The 20,183-nt window shown below is 50.1% G+C and overlaps 1 protein-coding gene and 1 long non-coding RNA gene across 3 annotated transcripts; both read right to left on the bottom strand.

Moving 5' to 3' along the window:
- Positions 1–2,959: 2,959 nt before the first annotated feature.
- Positions 2,960–11,419, bottom strand: CDKN1A (cyclin dependent kinase inhibitor 1A). 2 transcript variants are annotated; one of them, XM_007197957.2, is made up of 3 exons: positions 11,261–11,419; positions 5,979–6,434; positions 2,960–4,475 (listed from the first exon to the last, which is right to left on the bottom strand). In XM_007197957.2, exons 2-3 carry the CDS (start codon positions 6,421–6,423, stop codon positions 4,426–4,428), a joined length of 495 nt encoding a protein of 164 aa, XP_007198019.1. In that variant the 5' UTR covers positions 6,424–6,434; positions 11,261–11,419; the 3' UTR covers positions 2,960–4,425. The 2 variants fall into 2 exon arrangements, with proteins under 2 accessions (XP_007198019.1, XP_007198020.1); XM_007197958.3 differs by having other exon boundaries at positions 11,130–11,262.
- Positions 11,420–17,696: 6,277 nt separating this feature from the next.
- On the bottom strand, positions 17,697–19,337 carry LOC130708992 (uncharacterized). The gene is made up of 2 exons (XR_009009395.1): positions 19,163–19,337; positions 17,697–17,860 (listed from the first exon to the last, which is right to left on the bottom strand). It is a non-coding gene; the product is annotated as an uncharacterized LOC130708992 (long non-coding RNA).
- Between the last annotated feature and the right edge of the window lie 846 nt (positions 19,338–20,183).

Here is a 20,183-nt window from a genome sequence, read left to right as displayed (position 1 = left end):
GTTTGTGGGCCAAGTGGTCTCTGTCGCAACTACTCATTTCTGCTTTTGTACTACTTAAAGTGCAAAAACAGCCATAGGCAACAAGCAAATGGGTGTGTCTATATTGAAGTAAAACTTTATCCAAAATGGTCAGCTGGTCCACAGAGTAGGGGTTTGCCAGCCACTTCTCTTAGACCAATAATTGGGTCAGGTCTCAGCATTGCCCAAGCAGGAAAGTACAGTCCCTGTTACTGGAGGAAGCAACTTAGCAAAAAGCTACAGGTCTGGCTGGTATGTATTGGTAGGAACAGGGAAACACATGGAGGAGATCTCAGGGGTATGGGACTGGGGCTGGGGGAGATGAGGAATACAAGGTGCCTAAAGAGAGTGTTTATTGAAGCCTCTCTCTTGATTCAAGATTAAACATCCTGGGGAATTCCCTGGCAGTCCAGTGGTTAGGGCTCTGTGCTCTCACTGCCGAGGGCCCAGGTTCAATTCCTGGTCGGGGAACTAAGGTCCCACAAGCCAGGCAGCGCGGCTCCCTCTCGGAGTCCAATGGGTCCAGTGAGTCTGTGGCTATTTCCTAACCCTGAATGCAAATCGGTGTGGATGTACTTAGCAGCTAACAGAACCCTCACATTGGTTCCCTAATCTGTGGAATAAGAGCCATTAGGGAAAGGACTGAGTAGAAGTCTCTTAAGTTATCCCACTGGTCAAGATAGTAAATCAGAAGCAATACCACATCCCTGGTGGAATTACAAAGGTTAGTCCTACCTTCAAAAACTTAAAGGACACAGAGTGTTTCCCAATCTACCCCCCCATCTTGCTCTTACAGAAACCAAATGTGACATGGTGATTGATGATTATCCATGAGGCAGCCCTAATTGCAGCCATTATATCAGATATGGTATCTTTACTAGAATAGTCTCCACGGCCTCTGACTGTACGAAGCTAATAATACGGCCAATGCATTCTTTCCAATCCATATCAGAAAAGCGGATCAAAAGTGTGTCATGAGGACTTCCCTGGTGGCGTAGTGGTTAAGAATCCGCCTGCTAACGCAGGGGACACAGGTTCGAGCCCTGGTCCGGGAAGATCCCACATGCCGCGGAGCAACTAAGCCCATGTGCCACAACTACTAAGCCTGCGCTCTAGAGCCCGCGAGCCACAACTACTGAAGCCTGCGCACCACAACTACTGAAGTCTGCACGCCTAGAGCCCGTGCTCTGCAACAAGAGAAGCCACCACGATGAGAAGCCCGTGCACCGCAACAAAGAGTAGCTCCCGCTCACCACAGCTAGAGAAAGCCCACACGCAGCAACGAAGACAAAGCCCAACACAGACAAAAAAAAAAAAAAAGTGGGTCATGACCATGTTCCCCACAAAAATTCAGAAACCTATCACATTAGTTAAGTATTTTTTTAAAATAAATTTATTTATCTGTTTGTTTTTATTTTTGGCTGTGTTGGGTCTTCGTTGCTGTGTGCGAGCTTTCTCTAGTTGCGGTGAGTGGGGGCTACTCTTTGTTGCCGTGCGTGGGCTTCTCATCGCAGTGGCTTCTCTTGTTGCAGAGTGCAGACTCTAGGCGCGCAGGCTTCAGTCGTTGTGGCACGTGGGCTCAGTAGTTGTGGCGTGCGGGCTCTTGAACGCAGGCTCAGTAGTTGTGGCACACAGGCTTAGTTGCTCCACGGCATATGGGATCTTCCCGGGCCAGGGCTCGAGCCTGTGTCCCTTGCATTGGCAGACAGATTCTTAACCACTGCGCCACCAGGGAAGTCCCGTTAGTTAAGTTTTAAATGGTCAAATGAGTTGGGGCATGCTGGGACATTCCCTCTATGGTAAAGGACAAGTTATTATACTGTGGACATCCTACCACTAAAAAGAGGCATAGCGCTGGTGGCCAATAAGGATTTTGGAGGCAGAATACTAAATACTGCTGCAGCCCATATACTGGATGACTTGTTTAAGTGGAGTCCAGAGCAAAAGAGGCTCTGCAATAGGTCCTTGATATGGGGCAAGCACTTGGGATGTATGACCCAGCATATCCCACGATACTAGAAATATCCATGGGTGATAAGTAAACAGTGTGAAGTCTCCAAAAGCCCCAAAGGCAGAGCCTCATCTCAGACCCCCAGGATTCTGGAGCAAAGCCACGCCCTGCACAGCAGAGAATTATTCAGCATTTGGAAAGTAGTTCTTGGCCAAATTGCACAATCCAGAGCAAATAGATCATTATTGTTTTAAGCTACTAAGTCTTAGGGTTGTTAACTATGAATAGGTAATCAGAAGATGCATGTAGGAATACTTTGTTCTTTTTAATGTCATATAGTATTCCACTATATACAGATACCACAATTTATGTATCTTTTCTTATGTTATGGACATTTAGGTTGTTTCTGGTTTGGCTCTGTTATGAATAATGCTGCTATGAACATGTCTTTTGGCAGAAATGTGTACTCATTTCTCTTGAGAACAAACCTAAGAATAGAATTCCTGGTCATGGGGCAGGCATGAGGGGAGGCATCTTTAGGAGATATTGCCAAAGAGTTTTCCAAAGTAGTTAAAATAGTTTATACTTCCATCAGAAGGTATAAGAGTTCCAGTTGCTCCATATCCTTGCCAACATTTGGCATTGTCAGTCTTTTTCATCTTAGTCATTCTGGTAGGTGTGTATCTTATTGTGGTTTTAATTTGCATTTCCCTGATGAGTAACAATATATTCTTTACTAAAAAAACCACACACACAAGAAACCAAAATATTGACAGTGGCAATCTGCAGAGGTGTGATGATTTATTATTTTGTTTTGTTATTGTTGTCTGCTTTTTGTTTTATAGTCTTGGTCTTTCTATTTGCTAAGCTTTCTGCATTTTTAAAATTTAAGTGCTTAATTTTTTTAATTATAAAAACAATCCAAAAAACCTCCACCTACTTGTTCTTATAAATAACAAGGTGTATTGACGACAACAGTAATATTACAAGTGAAGTCACCAGAAATATTTATTGAGCACCTATTGTATACCCAGCACTGTGGGAAGGGCTTTGAAGGACACAGGGCAGTACAGGACTTATTCCCTGCCCTTGAGAGGTTTACAGTCTAGGTGGAGACAGAAGAACCAGGACATATGGGAGCCAGGAGAAAACAGTCCAGGCCAGGATGTTACAGGAGCTGGAAGGTGTCTGGGGTCAGAGCCACCAAGTGGTTCACTGCCAGGAAAGACAACAACTCACAGCTCCCCGGGCTCATATCCACCCACTTAGTGTACCCTATCCATAGCCTCTACTCCCGCCATCATAAAACACCTAACTCCTTGTTCAGTTGCTATTCAAAGTGCAATGAAATGGGGGAGGGGTGGGGCAAATGGAAAACGTCCTTGGATGAGTTCCAGGGGCTGGCGTCACAATCTCCCTCCTGCTCCTCACCCACATACCCCTCACATAGAGAGGTCCCCATTCAAGGAGGCCTGTCTGACCATCCAGGACCACCATCCCAAGAGCTAAGAGGAGGGGGTGGTCACTGCTTGAGCTGCCTGAGGTAGAACTGGGGAACCCTACTTCTAGCATGCCCCTTCCCCTTCCAGTCCACTGAGTTGGGGGGACAGGCACCCCGGAGCTGCCACCCAGGGCTGAGAAGGTACAAAAGGGAAAGGACATGGAGGAAGGGAGAGGAGCAGAGAGGGACTGAGAGCCCAGCTGGGAAAGAGGGGCCTCTGGGGCTCCTAGAAAAGTGCAGGGGAAGGCGAAGCCAAACACTGAGGCCGGCTCCCCTGCGGGTGGAGGGGAGGTGGGGTGGTCTGCTACGGGACCCGACCTTCCCCACGCCTTCACGGGACCGAGGGGGTTATCAAGGGCCACGAGGGTATCAAATCCCCAGCCTTGTTCCAGGCTGTGCCCACTTCAAGGTCACCCTGCCCAACCTTAGAGGGGAGTGAGGGGACCTCAAAGTTTCGATGATGCCCCCCACTCTGTTGGGTCCCCTTCAAAGTGCTATCTGTTTACTTCTCAAATTACAAGGAATTCAGGTCTGAGAATGCGGGAAAGGGGCAGAATTTTGTAACACCCATCAGACGGTGAGGGGAGGGGCCAGGTACCTCCAGAGAGTACCAGCCAGCGGGTGAGGGTTCTGCCAGCCTCACCGTACCTCAGGGAGAGAGGAAATGGACAGCAAAGGATGAGGAGGGCTTAAATAATAGTTCACATAATAAAAATACCTAGCACTCTAATAAGCCTATTTTTCTGCTATCTAATTTGTTTTTAAATAATTCTAATGCCAGAGGCTGGGGGTATGGGGAGGGAGGGGGCAAGCAGGGTATATACATGAGGAGGAGTTTAAATTAAAACACAAATAATAATTAAGACACACAAACTGAAGGAATCAGGCAAAAGATGTAGAAGAGGCCTGCAGTGGCCCCCTTGTTTCCAGGAGGACCTAGCTTCCAGCGGCTGGGTTAGGGCTTCCTCTTGGAGCTGATCAGCCGGCGTTTAGAGTGATAGAAATCTGAGGAGAGAGAACAGAAGTCAGCCAGGCCAGGAGGAAGAGGGCACAGCAGAACCACCCATCCAACGCAAACTGCAGAGGGGCCAGAACCCCTCCCCAGGGCCAGAGGGACACACTGCCAAGTACAGGGAAGAACTCTGGCAACTTCTGGCCCATCTCCCAGAGGAGCATTTCCAGAGCATCCCACCACGCATCACAGATGTGATTAATAATAGGACCTACGCCCATGGGCCGGCTTTAAGCCAAGCTGCCCTATACAGTAGCCACTAATCCTATGTGGTTATTTAAATTAACTAACATTAAACAAAATGAAAAATTCAATTCCTCGTTCACACTAGCCAGATGTCAAGTACTTGGCGGCCATATGTGGCCAGCGGCCCTGGACATTTGCATCTTTACAGAGTTCTATCGGATAGCACTGTTCTGGGGATTCCATTAGATAATCCATGAAAAGTGTTCTGCACGATGCCTGGGCCGCATAAAGTTAGCTATTATTATTATCATCATTATCATTATTGTTAGTTCTGACCCAGCTGCAAATTAGCTGTGGGATTCTTGGCTGCATCTCTCCAAGCCTCAGTTTCCTCACCTATAAAATGAGGATAACACTGGTATGGTGCTCTGAGGATTAAATGAAATGCTCTCTAAAAGACCTTGGTTGATGGGGAATTCCCTGGCGGTCCAGTGGTTAGGACTCCATGCTTTCACTGCCAAGGGCCCAGGTCCAATCCCTGGTCAGTGAACTAAGATCCTGCAAGCCATGCATGGTGCAGCCAAAAAAAAAAAAAAAAAAAAAACAGTAATAATAATAAAATTTTAAAGTAAAAAATAAAAAAAATAAAAAGACTTTGGTCGAAGGCCTGGCATACTTAGTATTCAAATGTAAGCATCATTCATTCAGTTTTCCTCAAGCACCTGCTATGTGTCAGACACCATCCTAGGTGCTGAGGATTCAGCAATGAACAACAGAGATACAGATTCCTTTCTTGTGGAGATAATATCCTAGTTGCGGAGATGGACAATATCAAGATAAGGAAGTAGCTGTTGATAGTTTAAAAAGTGCCAAAAAGAGAAAAATAGGCAGGGAAGGGGGGTTGGAGGTGTGTATGTGTGATGGGGAAGGGGAGTTAAGTTTGAATAGGACAGCCAGGAAATTCTCATTAGCTTTCTCTCCACTGCAAATTCATTCTACCTCTCTGAACCTTGTTTCTTTGCCTACAGAAGGATGGCAAGAATGTCTTATGGTATAGGATTGCTATAAGGACTGAAAGAAATCTAGAAACTTAGCAAAGGGCCTGGCATATAATCAACGTTCCAAATAAATGTTAGCTGGTTGGTCTTGGCAGCAGGCTAGCTGTGTGACATCAGGCAGGTCACGTCCCCTCTCTGGGCCTGTTTCCCCCTCTGAGGTATGAGGAAGCTGGGCCAGATAGTTCAGCCCTTGCACCATGAATTCTGGGAGTCTTGATCCCTTGCAGTATCCTTCTCTGCACTTGTCCTCACCTGTCATGCTGGTCTGTCGCCGTTTTCGTCCCTGGGAGGTGCCCGGCCCTCCCGGGGACCCCTCAGGCCGCTCAGGGGAGCGAGACACGAGGGTGCAGGACAGCGACAGGTCCACGTGGTCCTCCTGAGATGTCCCCTGCAGCAGGGCAGATGAGGTGCTCGGCCACTTGCCCCCTCCCAGGTCGTCCCGGGTCCCCCGGGGCCCTGCAGGCAGGTAGAGCTTGGGCAGGCCAAGGCCCCTCATGCGCTCCCAGGCGAAGTCACCCTCCAGTGGTGTCTCGGTGACAAAGTCGAAGTTCCATCGCTCTCGGGCCTCCTGCACGCAGCTGGCCATCACGGCGTCGCAGTCCTGGCGCAGCTGCTCGCTGTCCACCGGGCCAAAGAGGCAGCAGCACGCCTTGCTGCTGCGCGGGATCTGACGGGCATCCCTGCATGGCTCTGACATGGTGCCTGCAGCTGGAACACAAGTAAGACCCTGGTCACCGGAGAAATCGGACCCTCCCTTACCCGGCCGTGCTTCACTCTGTAACCTCAGGCGAGGTCTTCTTACTAGAACGTGAGGTGAGAGGATCACTCTGGTCCCTTCCGGCTGATTTTCCCCCACTTCCCTCCCACAGGCTCTCCCAACCCCCCAGCAACACACACAGGGCTGGGGCAGAGCTCAGCCAGCCTGGCACCCCAAGGTCACTGGGGAAGTGGGCAGCTGAAGGGCAAGTTTATGTATGTCAACAAAGGCAGGTTTATTGCAATAGCAGGGATCAGGGTCCTGTTTACCACCAGGTATTATCAGGTAAAATCAATTTGTTTTCCCCCCTGAGGTGTCCCTCATGGGTGTGAATGCCCCAAGCATGTGTGAATGGCCAGAGTCCAGCAGTTTCCTAACCCCAGACCTGGCCAGGAGGTCAATTCCCAAATAAATGGACAGCTCCTCGAGCCTCCTGAAACCCTCCATCTAGATGCTCATGTGGAGTAATCCTGCTCAGCTACTTAAAACTACCCTGGACTTCGGGGTAAAAAACACCTGGGTTCTACTCCTAGCTCTGCCACTTACTATCTCAACTTTTAAAAAGTCACTTAATGTCTCTAGGCCTCAATTTCCTCATCTGTAAAATGGGACTGCATGCAAGTCTAAAGAGCAGGGCTGTAGAAGCACGCTCAAGCAGTTGATCAGTGGGTCCCTCCAGGCAAGGCAGATGGAACAGAGTGGGGAGGCTGTATCTTGGTGGTTAAAAGTGAGGGCTCTGGGGGCTTCCCTGGTGGCGCAGTGGTTGAGAGTCTGCCTGCTAATGCAGGAGACACGGGTTTGAGCTCTGGTCTGGGAAGATCCCACATGCCACGGAGCGGCTGGGCCCGTGGGCCACAGCTGCTGAGCCTGCGCGTCTGGAGCCTGTGCCCTGCAACGGGAGGGGCCGCGATAGTGAGAGGCCCGCGAACCACGATGAAGAGCGGTTCCCGCACCGCGATGAAGAGTGGCCCCCACTTGCCGCAACTACAGAAAGCCCTCGCACGAACCGAGGACCCAGCACAGCCAGAAATAAATAAATAAATTAATTAATTAATTAATTAATTAATTAATTAAATTTTAAAAAAAAAAGTGAGGGCTCTGGAACCAGGCCACCTGGGTTGGAATCCAGGCTCTGCTGGGTGAACCTGGACAAGTGGCTTAACTTCTCTGGGCTCTATTTTCCTCATCTATAAAATGGAGACAGCAATAGCGAATGTCTCAGAAGACATATGTGAGGATTAACTGAGTTAATGTAGATAACGTGCTTAGAGCAGTACCTAGTATATAGAAGCGCTTGGAAAATATTATTATTATTTCTCTCTGCCTTTAGTTCTCCCTGAGCTCCTCCCCATCACTCCACCTGGGCCACTGCCTCCTTCAGACAGCAGCTGACAGGTGCTGTGCGCTGAGGGCCTTTCCCAAGGATGTCATCATGCAGGCAGCCTGGGGGTGAGGAGGAGCTAGGCAGGGCAGGGCAGGGAGGTGACTTCTCCCAGGCTGAGCCACATCCTGCCAGGCACATCAGGTGACCTGAAGTCTAGACAACCTGGAAGCCCCTGCCCCATTTTGCCTGCATCCAAGGAACCCATTTTTCAGGCAAAGAAAATTAAAGGCACCGGTCTACCTGGTTCCTCTCCTCCCACTTCAGGAGAGGGAAAACTAAGGATGAGTTTGCCCATGAGGGAGTGCTGGCACCTACCTGCCCTGCTCTGGCCTGACTCCAGGATGAGCTCCTGCACGACCTTGACAGGGACTGGGTTTTCCGGGGACAAGTCCTGCTTTGCAGGCTCTGAGGGTGAAAGCTCTGCTGAGTGACCTTCTGGGACAGGAAGCCCTGAACCCACACCACACCTACCCCTCCCCACTCCACCTCTCACAGTGAGTGGAGCTCACAACACGACGTCTCAGCTGATAGGGGAGGGGAGGCACTAGGTGACCTCAGATCAAGTTGAAAGGGCAGGAGTTATGAGACTTGCCCCAAAACCACACAGTTAAAAGGATCAAGGGCCACTGCCACATAGAGAGGGGTTACATAGTGCAGTGGGCAAAGCCCACAAATAACTTTTGCTCACTCTCTTCAGGGCAAGGATTGAGATTTATTTATATATTTTATGTGCCAAGGCCTGTTCTAAGAAGTTTACAAATATTAATTTTCTGAAAAAGTGGGTACATTAGCTCTTTTACCGAAGAGGTAACCAAGGCTCAGAGAAGTTAAGTAACTTTCCCAATGTCACACAGCTCACAAGTGGCACAGCCAGGATTTGAACCCAGGCCTGAATGCCCTGGGTTCTGTGCTCTGGTGTTGAACCCTACTCCCTCTCTAATTTTGAGGTTTCTTAACCAGAGAGACCCATCAGAGACACTTGAGCTTTTTCAAAATGTAGACTGACAGGCCCCTCCTTCCCCAGACCAATTAAATTCAAGTGTTTGACAGTTCTCCAGATGGACATGCTTGGGGTGCCAGCCAAGAGGGGACACACAGAATGTCCTGCATAGACACTATGGATCTCAGTGCTTCATTGGTACATGGAGAAGCCCACCTAGGGCTTTATCAGGGAGCTGGATATTCCCTAGTTTCTAGGAGCTGAAGATGGGACCAGAATCCAGGCAGGGACCATCTCTACTTCTGCCACCCCTTCCCTTTCGGCTCTCATAGGCTCCCCACCAAAATCTGCTCTCATGCCCATTATTATAACTCCCACCTCAGAGAAAACAAACACAACCCCTTGTTTTACAAACAAGTAACTGAGAATAGCTCCCTTTGTTGGCCTTCGTGCCTTAGACTTCAACCATATTTTCATACCCAAATAAATGGTAAGCTCTCAATAAACACTGCTGAACCAATAGGGTACTCCTTTTAAGAGGCGGGGGAGCGACCTCAGATCAGCACTGGAATAGCGGCGGGAAGCAAAGGCGGGTGAAGCCTCCTTCCGCGGGAAGGCGTGTTTGCTATTAGCGCTGGGGCCAGAAGGGGGCGCTGGCCTACAGGAAATCACGCGCGGGGTGGGAGGTGCGTGGGCAGAGCCTGGGACAGCGGCAGGGAGTTGTGATGAGTCAGTTTCCTGCAAAGAGCTCCCAGCCCGCCAAAACTTCGCTTCCACTCCGGCTGCACGTCACCCCCGGGTGGGGAGGGGGAGCGGGAGGGGGATCGGGAGCCGCGAACACGTCACGCTGAGCCAGCTAGGCTTCCAAAACCCCCGTCACTGTTGGGAAACCGCGCGCTCTCGCGCCGCCTCTTGTGACACACACGCGCGCGCGCACACACACACACACCGCAAGCACAGGCGCGCCGAGATCTGGTCCCTCCACCTTATCTCCACGCCCAAAGCAGGGGATGAGTCAGATCCCTGGAAAATAAAAATAGACGGGAGCAACGAAAACAAAACCGCTCTTAAGTCCTCTCCGAAACGCAACGTGGAGGAAGGGAAGGAAGGAGGGAGCTGCCTGTGCGCCCTAAATTACCAAACCAGTTCCAAGATTCTTGTCCCCACGGGGAAGGCGCGTGTCCCCCGGGGGCCCCTGACAAGGCAGACAAGGCGGACGCACCGTGGTCCGCGCTGGGCGGCAGCGCCCGAAGGGCGACTCGCCCTCCTGCTCAGCCGTGTCGCCCTCGGAGAGGGAATTCTGGACTAGGTTGGGGGCGCCCGGAGCCCCCGAATGCAGGCGACGGAGGTCCGGAGCGGCGTCGCACCCCGAAGCCGCATCCCTCAAAGACACGACCCCTCACCCCCTTCCTCCCTTGGCGGGGACTGTGTGCCCCGCCGCCCCGCAGAGCAGGGCTCGGCCCCCGCCCCTGAATCCGTCCGTCCGACCCAAGAGCAGGCTGGGCCGGGGTTCTCCCGGCAGCGGTGGGAGAGAGGTAGGTCCAGTTTCTGCGCTTCCGTAACTGACTGGCTGGCGCAAGCCCACTCAGCGCCGGGCCGCGGCTCCGGGTCCTCGAGGGCGCGCCGCGGGGCGGGGACCGGACACCCGGTCCTGGACCTCCCGGTGTCCCGGCTTTCCTGGGAACACTCTGTGCCAGCCAAATAGGTCACTGTGCTGACGGGGGGACAGAGACCGTGGAGAGGCAGGGAAGGGGACTTCTGGGGGATCCGCCGTCTCCCAGCCCTGGCGGGGTTCTTACCTCACCCGGCCCCGTTCCCTGGGGTCTTCTTGTCACCGTGAGTCACCTCCTCGCTAGCCCTTAAGGGACGTGTCCCGACACGTTCCCAAAGGCCGGAGACACAGCCCGCGCTGACCTCAGCGCCCAGCCTATTGGCGGACACGGCAGCGTTGGGGACCCAGACCTCGGTTCTGGGCCGGGATGGCACCGATTGGATCCGAGAGCCTCCCGGGAGCGGATCCCAGATGAACCTGCTCGGCTCGGCTTTCCCCACTCCTCCCGGACCCCTCCGCGGACAGGGCTTCATCCCCACGCCGCGAGCGCACCAAGCCTGGGGCCCCGGGGTCACCCTCCGCCCGGTCCACGCCGTCCCTCGCCCCAGCTGAGCTTCAAGTGGAGGGAGCGTGGCGGGGATCTCTGGTATTAGTGCTCCCTCTCCCCTCCCGGAATCTCCGACACATCCCGGCCCCTGTCCCACGCGCACATATAGACTCCGGTGTGCGCAAAACCGAGCCCCAAGCACGGACCCACGCACGCCATTCACCTGTGAACACAGTACACACACGCCGCTGCGGACATACACCCACGGAGGTGCGCAGACACACACGCGGACACGCTCGGCTCAGCTCAGAGCCGCAGCCCGGGATTCGCTCTTGCCTGCCCTGGCTCCCTCACCTCCTCTGAGGGTCTCGCTGTCTCAGTGGATCCGCGCCCAGCTCCTGGTCGCCCAGCTACCGACTCGGGCAGCTGCTCACACCTAAGCTGGCGCCGCCTGCGCTCCCCTTATAAAAGGGCTGGAGGCGGGACCGGCCGCTCCGCCCACAGCGCGCCGGGGACCGGCCTCGGGGGGGACAACTGCCGCTCCCCTGCGCTCGCAACAGCGCTCTGGAAACCTCTGCGGCCAACCTCGCGTGCTGCAGGAGGGCGCTTCCCTCCTCCCCACTACCCGCGCCTGGGTTTGTACACATGACACATTTCCCCACGAACTGAGCCCCAAATCTGTTTTTTACAGGTGGGGAGTGAGTTGCCGCTCCCCCGGAGGGGTCGACATTGTTAGGACAGGATCGAGGAGCCCCCTCTCTGGCCCACCACCATCTGACTCTGGGCAAGGGTTTACCCAAAGCAACTGAATAGACCATGAGGAGTGTCATTAATAAATAAAAATCCTTAAATAATTTTTTTTAAAAAAACAAAAAACCTCACTTTGCAATTCCCAGAAAAGCCCCACTACACCACCTCTATTCCCATGGATCCCTCACTACACCACCTCTGCCCATTACCTGAGGCACCCAGAGACCCCAACGAAGCATTCTTGGAGACCAGAAAGGATTCAATTCCCTTTATTTCACAGATAAGGAAACCGAGGCCCACAGAACTAAAGGGATGAGAAGTTATTTGTCAAATGCTCCAGGGAAGAGAGAACTGGGCACACTGCTAAGAAAGGGCCAACCTGGTCTCCAGGGGAAATGGGACACTGAACTAACTTTCCCACCCTCTCCTCCTCACTCCCTACACCCACCTCCCTCTCACCTCAGCAGAAGAAAGCTCTGTGATTGCAGCAGATTTGATGGCTAGGAAGGGAAGAAAGATTTGGTGGGTGAGTTAGCTCCTGGGTAGTCCCCACACAGCCCACATACGCTGATGGGAAACCGAGGCTCAGAGTTCAGTGGCCTGACTCATAACACAGCAAATAAATGGCAATGGTTGGAACATAGGCCTTTTGCCTCTCATCCAGAGCTCTCTGCTTGTTGCCTTCTCTGTTTCAGTGGCTCTAGAATGAGGGAAATGCCCTGCACCCCTCATTTCGAGGCAGTATACTGAGGCAGTATACTGATGAAAGACAATTCTGGAAACGTCCACTGGTGCTTCTGACAGATACAAAAACAAGTGAGGTGCCCCGCTGCTCCACACCCCTAGCCCCACTTGCACCCCACCTTTGCTTCCTTCCTTCACCTAAAACATTTGCAGTTTCTCCTTTTAAAAAATTGCAGAGAACAGAGTGTTAATCTGAACAGAAATCTAAGAAATAGAATCCAGGCTTGGAACAGCTACAATTACTGACATCTAGGGCTGTTCAGTGTCTGGAAATCTCTGCCCAGACATGCCCAGTCTATTTCCTCTAATGCAGCTGACCTCAGGGAAGACAGGCCTCCTTCTCCTCTACTGCTGGGACAGGAGCCTGGGTAGGGGTGGGAGGGCACATTACCAGACCCCCTTGCCTACCTAATTTTGGAATCAGGCCAGGACTTCAGAAGGGGCTCAAAAAGGCCAAGACCCCAGGACCAGCCCCCTCCTCCCCCAGTTCCACCCTCCCCACCTCCAACACACCCATACCCACACCACCCAAAGGCTGGGTTGTCAAATGTCCAACAGAAGATGGGCATATCCTCCTACTGCCTCGAATCCCCTTGGCCTTCAGACATTTCAAATAGACTTGACATTGTCTGTCTGTTTACTTTGAGAAAAAAATTTAATGAAGGCTTGTATTGAATTATTTAAAGTTTTGTGGTCCTGAGCTTCACAATGAAATAATTCTTTTTGTTGTTTTTGTTGGGAAGTGAATTTTTTTTTTATAACTTCTAGCTCACCACCACCACCACAACAGAATTCAACAAATATTTATTAAGCACCTACTGAGTGTCTAGTGCTGTTCAGCACTTTAAAAAAAAAGTTTCCAACCATACACTTGAATGTGTAGCCAGGTATGCTCTTAAAGGAGGACTTCTGCCCTGAAGAAGCAAAGAAGCAAAGAAGCAGGTTGTTAGAAGCCACACGCAAGATCTAACTCCCAAAACACACACACACACACACACACACACACACACACACACACACACACACACACACACTAGATCCCAGGCCAGTCCCAAGGAATCTGCTGCAAATCACATATTCTGTTCAGAGGAACTCAGACCACGGTCTCCCTAGGGTCTCTGGGGGTCTCCTGTCCCCTACCACCCCCTCTTCTCTGACAGCAGGCAGCCCCAAGGACAAAACAGCCACCAGCTTCTTCTATGCCAGGGCTCAACATGTTAGGACATGTTCCTGAGGGCCTGAATGCTAGTCAGGACCACAGCCTGCTGCCCGGGCCTGCTCCCAAGGAAGCAGGCAGCTTAGGGATGTAGGGAGACTCAGCCTGAGAGAGCAGAGGATCCAGGTCAGCCCCCATCCAGGAGGGACGTGATGACGGAAAGGAAAGGTAGAAGCCCTAGCCTGAAGAAGAAGGATGTGAGGAAGGCTCAATGGTGGCCACAGGAGCTGCCCAGGAAGCAGGGGGAAGTGCTGGGAACAATGTCACTGTTTTCTCAGAAAAGGCCTGGGGAGTCCCTAACAGGGGCAGTCAGCTTTCAGTGGAATTCACCTCCACACAGGATCCCAAGAAGTGAGACCCCCAGAGAAGAGGCAGAACAGAGACATGATTATATTATTGAGCAGAAGTCCCACTTGCTTTTTTTAAAAGGAAGAATGAGATTGGGAGCTCCCCCAACTCCACCCCCCGACCTTCTGGGGGTTTTACCCAGCCAGTACAAAGATCAGGATTGACCATACAGTGAGGTAGAGGAATTTGTGACAGAATTTGTGCCAAATACTTCCAGCTTCCCTGAGCTAGCAATTTCACCTTGTCTAAGCCTAAAATTTCACCATTAGAAATTCATTTCTATAGTATTAAGTTCTGTTCTTCATTAAATAAGATCATATAGGCAAAATGCTTAGCATAGTGACTGGCACATAGAAATCAGTGGGTCAAATGAGTGCCTGAATCCTGCAGAGGGTTCTGGGTGGCACAGCACAGTGTGAATGTGTTGATCATATCATTTAGGTACTAGAGGGTGGTGAGGGAATGTTGTGAACACAGGCCACCTGAGGAGTGTAGGGCTCTCTGTGCCTTTGCACATATTGTTCCCTCTTCTTGGAATGAGTGTTCCTGACCAATATGCCCCACCTCCACTCCTTTCTCCACCCATTGAACTCCTACTGATCCTTCATGACCTGACATATATGACCCCTTGGGGCAAGGCTTTCTCCGGGCTTCTTCTGGCTCCCAGAGCCCCTGGTAAGCAATATACTCCACTGTGCCTTACTGGCTTGCCTGGTTCATGTGCCTACTGCATCCTCTGAGATGGGAACCTAGAGAGGATGAGCCCATATTTTATTCATCTTTGTACCTTCAAGGCCTAGCAGCCTCAGCCTAATCTCAGTGCATATTTATGGAAGAGCCATTTTTGGCCTGCACTCTGAGGTTAGGCTTCAGTGCCACTGCTTCTCAGCCCTCTCTTTTATTTATTCATTCATCTATTTACTCATTTATTCATTAAAAAATAATATAATTAACACTCACTGCTCAACCCAAGAATTAGAACATTACAAATCATTGACACCTTCCTATGATTTCCTCTCCTATGCTGACCCTTCCTCCCCTACCCCAAAATAAACACTATCTTGCAGGGTACACTATTTTATGTTGAACTTTCCTTTGTTTTCAATAGTTTTATCACATGTGACCAAGACAGTAATGCTCTTCCATTTTTCTACGTGCTCTCCTACATCTCCCAGCCCCTCCTGTAGTTTAGACTGGGTAACGTGACTGGTTCTAGCCAATGAAATGTGAACATAAGTGACATTTTCCTCCTTAGAGCTGAGGTCAAGTGAAATTCTCCAGCCTTTCTGTCCTCCCTGGCTGTGGCAAAAGTGAGGTCTCATGTCCCAGATGGTGCCACCTCACGACGGCAGATCCTCCCTCAGCCTAAGTTCCTGAGTGGCTGTGTGGAGCCAAGCACCCCACCGACTTGTGTAAGACACGTATGTGAGAAAGAAATAATCTTTTGTTATATGAAGTCAGTGACATGTGAAGCTTATTTATTCCTGCAGCATAGCCTACCTAAGATTTATCCATATGGCTATGGGCGATTGTGGTTTGTGCAAGTCTGTGGCACCCAATGAAGTACAGCTCTGGGTATTTGCACTCTTTGGACGTTGCCTCCCCTTGAATCTGTCTGGCTTACGACTCTTTTAGCCAATAGACTGGGTAATTCTGTGCCTGTTCTAGGCCTAAGCCTTCAGAAGGTCTAGCAACTTCTGCTTTTGCATTCTTGAGGAACTTGAGACACCACGTGAGCAGTTTGATTACTCTGAGACCACCATGCTGAGAGAAGTCATGTGGAGGCCACATGCAAGATAACTAAGACTACTCCCCCACACACAATAGCTCCAGGTGATCTCCTAGCTGACCGCCAGCATCAACATGCCAGCCACGTGAGTAGGACCATTTTAAAAGTTGACCTTTCACCCTCAGTTAATCCTCCCCCGTTGAAGCCACATGGAGTAGAGACAAGCCATCCCCAATGAGCCCCTGCCTAAATTGTAGAATTGTGAGCAAATAAATGATCGTGGTTGCCACTATGTTTTTTTTTTTAAGTCTTTATTGAATTTTGTTACAATATTGCTTCTGTTTTACGTTTTTTGGTTTTTTGGCCGCAAGACATGTGGGATCCCAGCTCCCCAACCAGGGATCGAACCCGCACCCCCTGCACTGGAAGGCGAAGTCTTAACCACTGGACCGCCAGGGAAGTCCCACCACTACGTTTTAACATGGCCTGTTACGCAGCAATACATAATTAAAACAGGGCTCAATCATTTTCACTGTTATTTAACATCCAGTGATTCCCTTCTCCTGTAAATGGGCACTTTGGTTATTTCCAGTTTTCTGTTATTATGCATAGGGCTGCTATAATTATTTTTTTAAAGATTTTTTGGATGTGGACCATTTTTTTTTAAACATCTTTATTGGAGTATAATTGCTTTACAATGGTGTGTTAGTTTCTGCTTTTGGACCATTTTTTTTTTAAGTATTTATTGAATTTGTTACTACACTGCTTCTGTTTTATGTTTTGGTTTTTTGGCCACAAGGCATGTGGGATCCCAGCTCCCCAACCAGGGATCGAACCCACACCCCCTGCATTGGAAGGCGAAGTCTTAACCACTGGACTGCCAGGGAAGTCCTAATTATTCTTATCCATGTCTTTGGGTCACACATGCAAGAGTTTCTCTTGGACATACACCTAGTAGTAGAATTGCCCCCACAATCTTCCTGTCAGAAGAAAAATGATTGGTGAAGCACCTGCAGTTGGTGTTTGGACCTGTCTGTGTCTTTCAGGATTACTGGGAAAAGTCTAAAGCACTGCACACATGTTTGGGATTATCATTGCTTGCATTTTTGTGGAAGAATAAAAAGGAATCCAAAGGAATGAAGCACTAATGGTGGAATTTCAGATATACTGGACACCTGTGGGTAGACATTTGGTTACTGGACACCTGTGGGTAGACATTTGGTGACAAGAGGAACTGCCCACAGACACTGAGTTCAGTCCTCTGAGCCAGCCTTCAAAGCGCCCAAGACATCCCTCTCCCAGGATCTTTAGCTCAGAACAGCCTTCTGAATGATTCCCAAAAAGTAGGAATGATGCATTCTTTCACTTTTTTCTTTCCTAACAAATTATTTTTAAGCCCCTCCCAAGAAAAAGCCCCATCAAAGTTCTGAGGGTCTTGGGTTTGGATCCTCTGATTGCATAGCAGTGTGGAGTCTTAGAAAGTCATTTCAGGATTTCAGATCCATTATCTGAGTCCTCACCATCCCCACCCCCCTCCCTCCCTCTCCATCCTGGATGGGTGCTTTAGACCCATGTTACAGATGGTGGAATGGAGGCCCCAAGAGGTGCTGGCTTTGGCTGAGATGACACAGGCAGAGAGTCAGGGCAGAGTCAGGGGGCAGCCCTCTCTGCTCCCCCTCCTATCAGCTGCTTGTCCTTATCTTTGCTCCCCTAGGATGGCACTGAGTGTCACACATAGTCAAGATGCCACCAGAGCCACTGTGGAATGCAACAGCTGCAAACCCAATCCCCAAATGCTGGTGGCCCGAAGTTCAGAGCTAAAGGGAGATTATGCCTCCCTCTCCTCACCCTCAGTGGTTCTTAACAACCCCGCACCTGCTGTGAGGAATGATTACCGATGTCTCCTTTTGGGTACATGCGAGCAGCTCGGTGCTGGACTTAGGAAGAAAAGTGGGAGTGTGTGTTAGGATGACTCTAGCCATTGTAATAAATAAACTCTCAAATTACAGTGACAACCCAATAGAAGTTTATTTCTGACTCACATATGAATACAATTGAGGTGTTCTGGTTGGCAGGTAGCTGATCTCCATGTGATAATTCAGGGACTCAGGCCCTTTCCATCCTGTGGCTCCACCATGCCCTAGGGCATCAGGATCTCTGCTTCCAGCTGGAGAAAGAGAAAGAACATCAAGAAGGTATATGCATTTCTTCACACCTGGTTCAGAAGTAACACGCATCATTTCCCACCCACATTCCATTGGTAAGAACTTGTCATGTGGTCCCACTTAGATCAAGGGTCTGTGTAGTCCCTGGAGGGGGGCACAGATGTCTGATGAGCTGCTAGCCGTCTCTGCCACAGCAGAAGAGCGAGGCAGATGAGAACCCCTTCCTCTTCCCCCTCTTCCCACAAGAGAGTTTTTTCCTGCCGAGTTTCCGGACCTGGCCACGAGAAGAACAGTGCATGACCTCTGAGCTGCATGACCTTGGACCTCAATATCTTCATCTATAAAACGGGTACTTTCATATCCATGATGCTACAACCTTTGCTGAGAGGTTGAAAAAAAAACGAGGTAGACATGATGCTCCCCAGTTCCCAGAGGAAGAAACCAGGACACAAAGAGACAGTGTGACTTGTCTAAAGTCACACAGCAGGACCCAATTTCCCCCTTCTTGTACATAGGTTTGTTTTGTTTTGACTAGTCAACATCAAAGTCTGCTGAGAAGTCACTGGACTGAAATGCAGGAAAATCCCCTACTCAGCAAATCCATCTGAAAACCTCCTGGGGGCCTAGGAGGATTACTAAGAAAAAGCTTTTTATTGTCTGAAATGCAGGTATAGAGACCCTGACAGGTTCTTGGTGGGCTGTGTGGGACCCAGCCTGGACCTGGTTGGGGGGAGGGAGCCTGCTGTGGTGAGACTTTGTGTGATCACTTTGCAGATGCCTGAACTCCATCCTTTAAACCATTTTCCCTCCAGCTCAGGAATTGTCAACACAGGGAATGGGAGAAAAGGGAACCCCCTTTTGAAAAATGTTCAGGTCCTACAAATACGCAGACTCTCTCTAGAAGAAGATACAAGAAACAATGACAGTGGTTGCCTCTGAGGAGGGAAGCAGGTCCCCTGTGTCACCTACCTCCATGGGCACCATTAGCACCATCTGAGTCTGTGTGGACAGCGCCCCCTGGAGTTGTGCTATGTACAACTCTGAGTGCAAGGTAGGCTTATTCCTCATAATATATATTAATAGTTAACTCCATTTAAAATAATAATTAACACAATTAAGAACCTATTCCAATTTCTGGCCCCATCTGGACCTACTGAATTAAAATTGTGTGAGAGTCAACCAGCTACACAAGTATACAGGTATTTTGAAAAATCTCCCCAATAACTGAAACCTCCGCACCCTCCAGCCTCACGGCTTTGGGAACCCTGATTTAGTCTGTCCATGCACAGGGCGCCCTTTCTTACCTCTAGAAGTTCTCAGCAGACCCTTCCATCTGGTTGAGAATGAGAGAACCAGGAATAGATTCTGTCACTAAATGGGAATGGGGGAAGGGAGAAGGGGCAGGTGGGGTGGGAGCTCCAGGCTTAGTGCGCAGGCCAGCTTTACCTTCTGGGCAGTTGGGTCGCCCACACCCCTGCAGCTCTGAACCACCCCTCCTAGTCCAACGCCCCCCACCTCCACCACCCCCCCACCCCACCCGCCCCAGTGTATCACATCAGCATCTTTGGCCGGCACAGCTCAGGCTCGGCCTTGCCCGGGCTTGCCTTTTGTTGCATCATCCTCTGGCCTTGCCCGGTGCAAGCCGCCCACTCACCGCTGGATAAAACCAGCTAATTATATCACGGGAGACCCAAGGCGGGAGCATGTGGGCATTTTCAGCTGACCCAGCCTGTTTCTACTTGCTTTGCATGATTGTTCTTGGTTTTTCAAAATAATAATAACAACTACCAACCAGGGAAAAACTGGCCCGGGGCTGTGGAGCATGCTGCTGAAGCAAGAGCAAGGGTCCACCTGCTGCTCCAGGAAAAACCTACCCAGCACTCAGCTCAGAAAATGAAAAACAAGTCTCTTGACTCCCGAATCAGGGCTCAACAGGCAAACAGCTCTGAGAACAGGATACACTGGAATAAGCAGAATCAGAAATGCAAATATTGCTTTGACAGCATCAATAACAGCAGCAAGGTAATTTATTTTTTCAAAATTTTTAAAAATTCTATTTGTAGTTTAGTCAAAAGTAGAGAGTTTTGTTTTCCCATAATTTCCTATATTTATTTTTGGAGGAGATAATACAGTCAAAAGATACAAAGTGATATGCAGTGAAAACTCCCTCCTTTCCCTGCCCTCCAGCCTTCCATTTCCTTCCCAGAGGCTGTGGCTGGCTGCTTGTGCCTCCTTCCAGAGACAGTCTATGAACAACCAGATCCACAGTCCTTCATCCAAAACATTTGGGGACAAATGGGTTTCAGAATGCAGAACTTCTCAAAT

This window comes from Balaenoptera acutorostrata, chromosome 10 (genome assembly GCF_949987535.1).
Source record: "Balaenoptera acutorostrata chromosome 10, mBalAcu1.1, whole genome shotgun sequence".
NCBI lineage: Eukaryota > Metazoa > Chordata > Mammalia > Artiodactyla > Balaenopteridae > Balaenoptera > Balaenoptera acutorostrata.
The sequence above is the reverse complement of the archived record's forward strand: the minus strand, read 5'-3'. Positions and strand labels throughout refer to the sequence as shown.

Excerpts from the sequence above, each read along its gene's own strand:
- CDKN1A (XM_007197957.2), bottom strand. The coding sequence starts at position 6,423 with ATGTCAGAGCCATGCAGGGATGCCCGTCAGATCCCGCGCAGCAGCAAG. Across the intron at positions 4,476-5,978 it reads GCGACAGACCAGCATGACAG|ATTTCTATCACTCTAAACGC; the intron begins GTGAGGACAAGT and ends CTCTCTCCTCAG.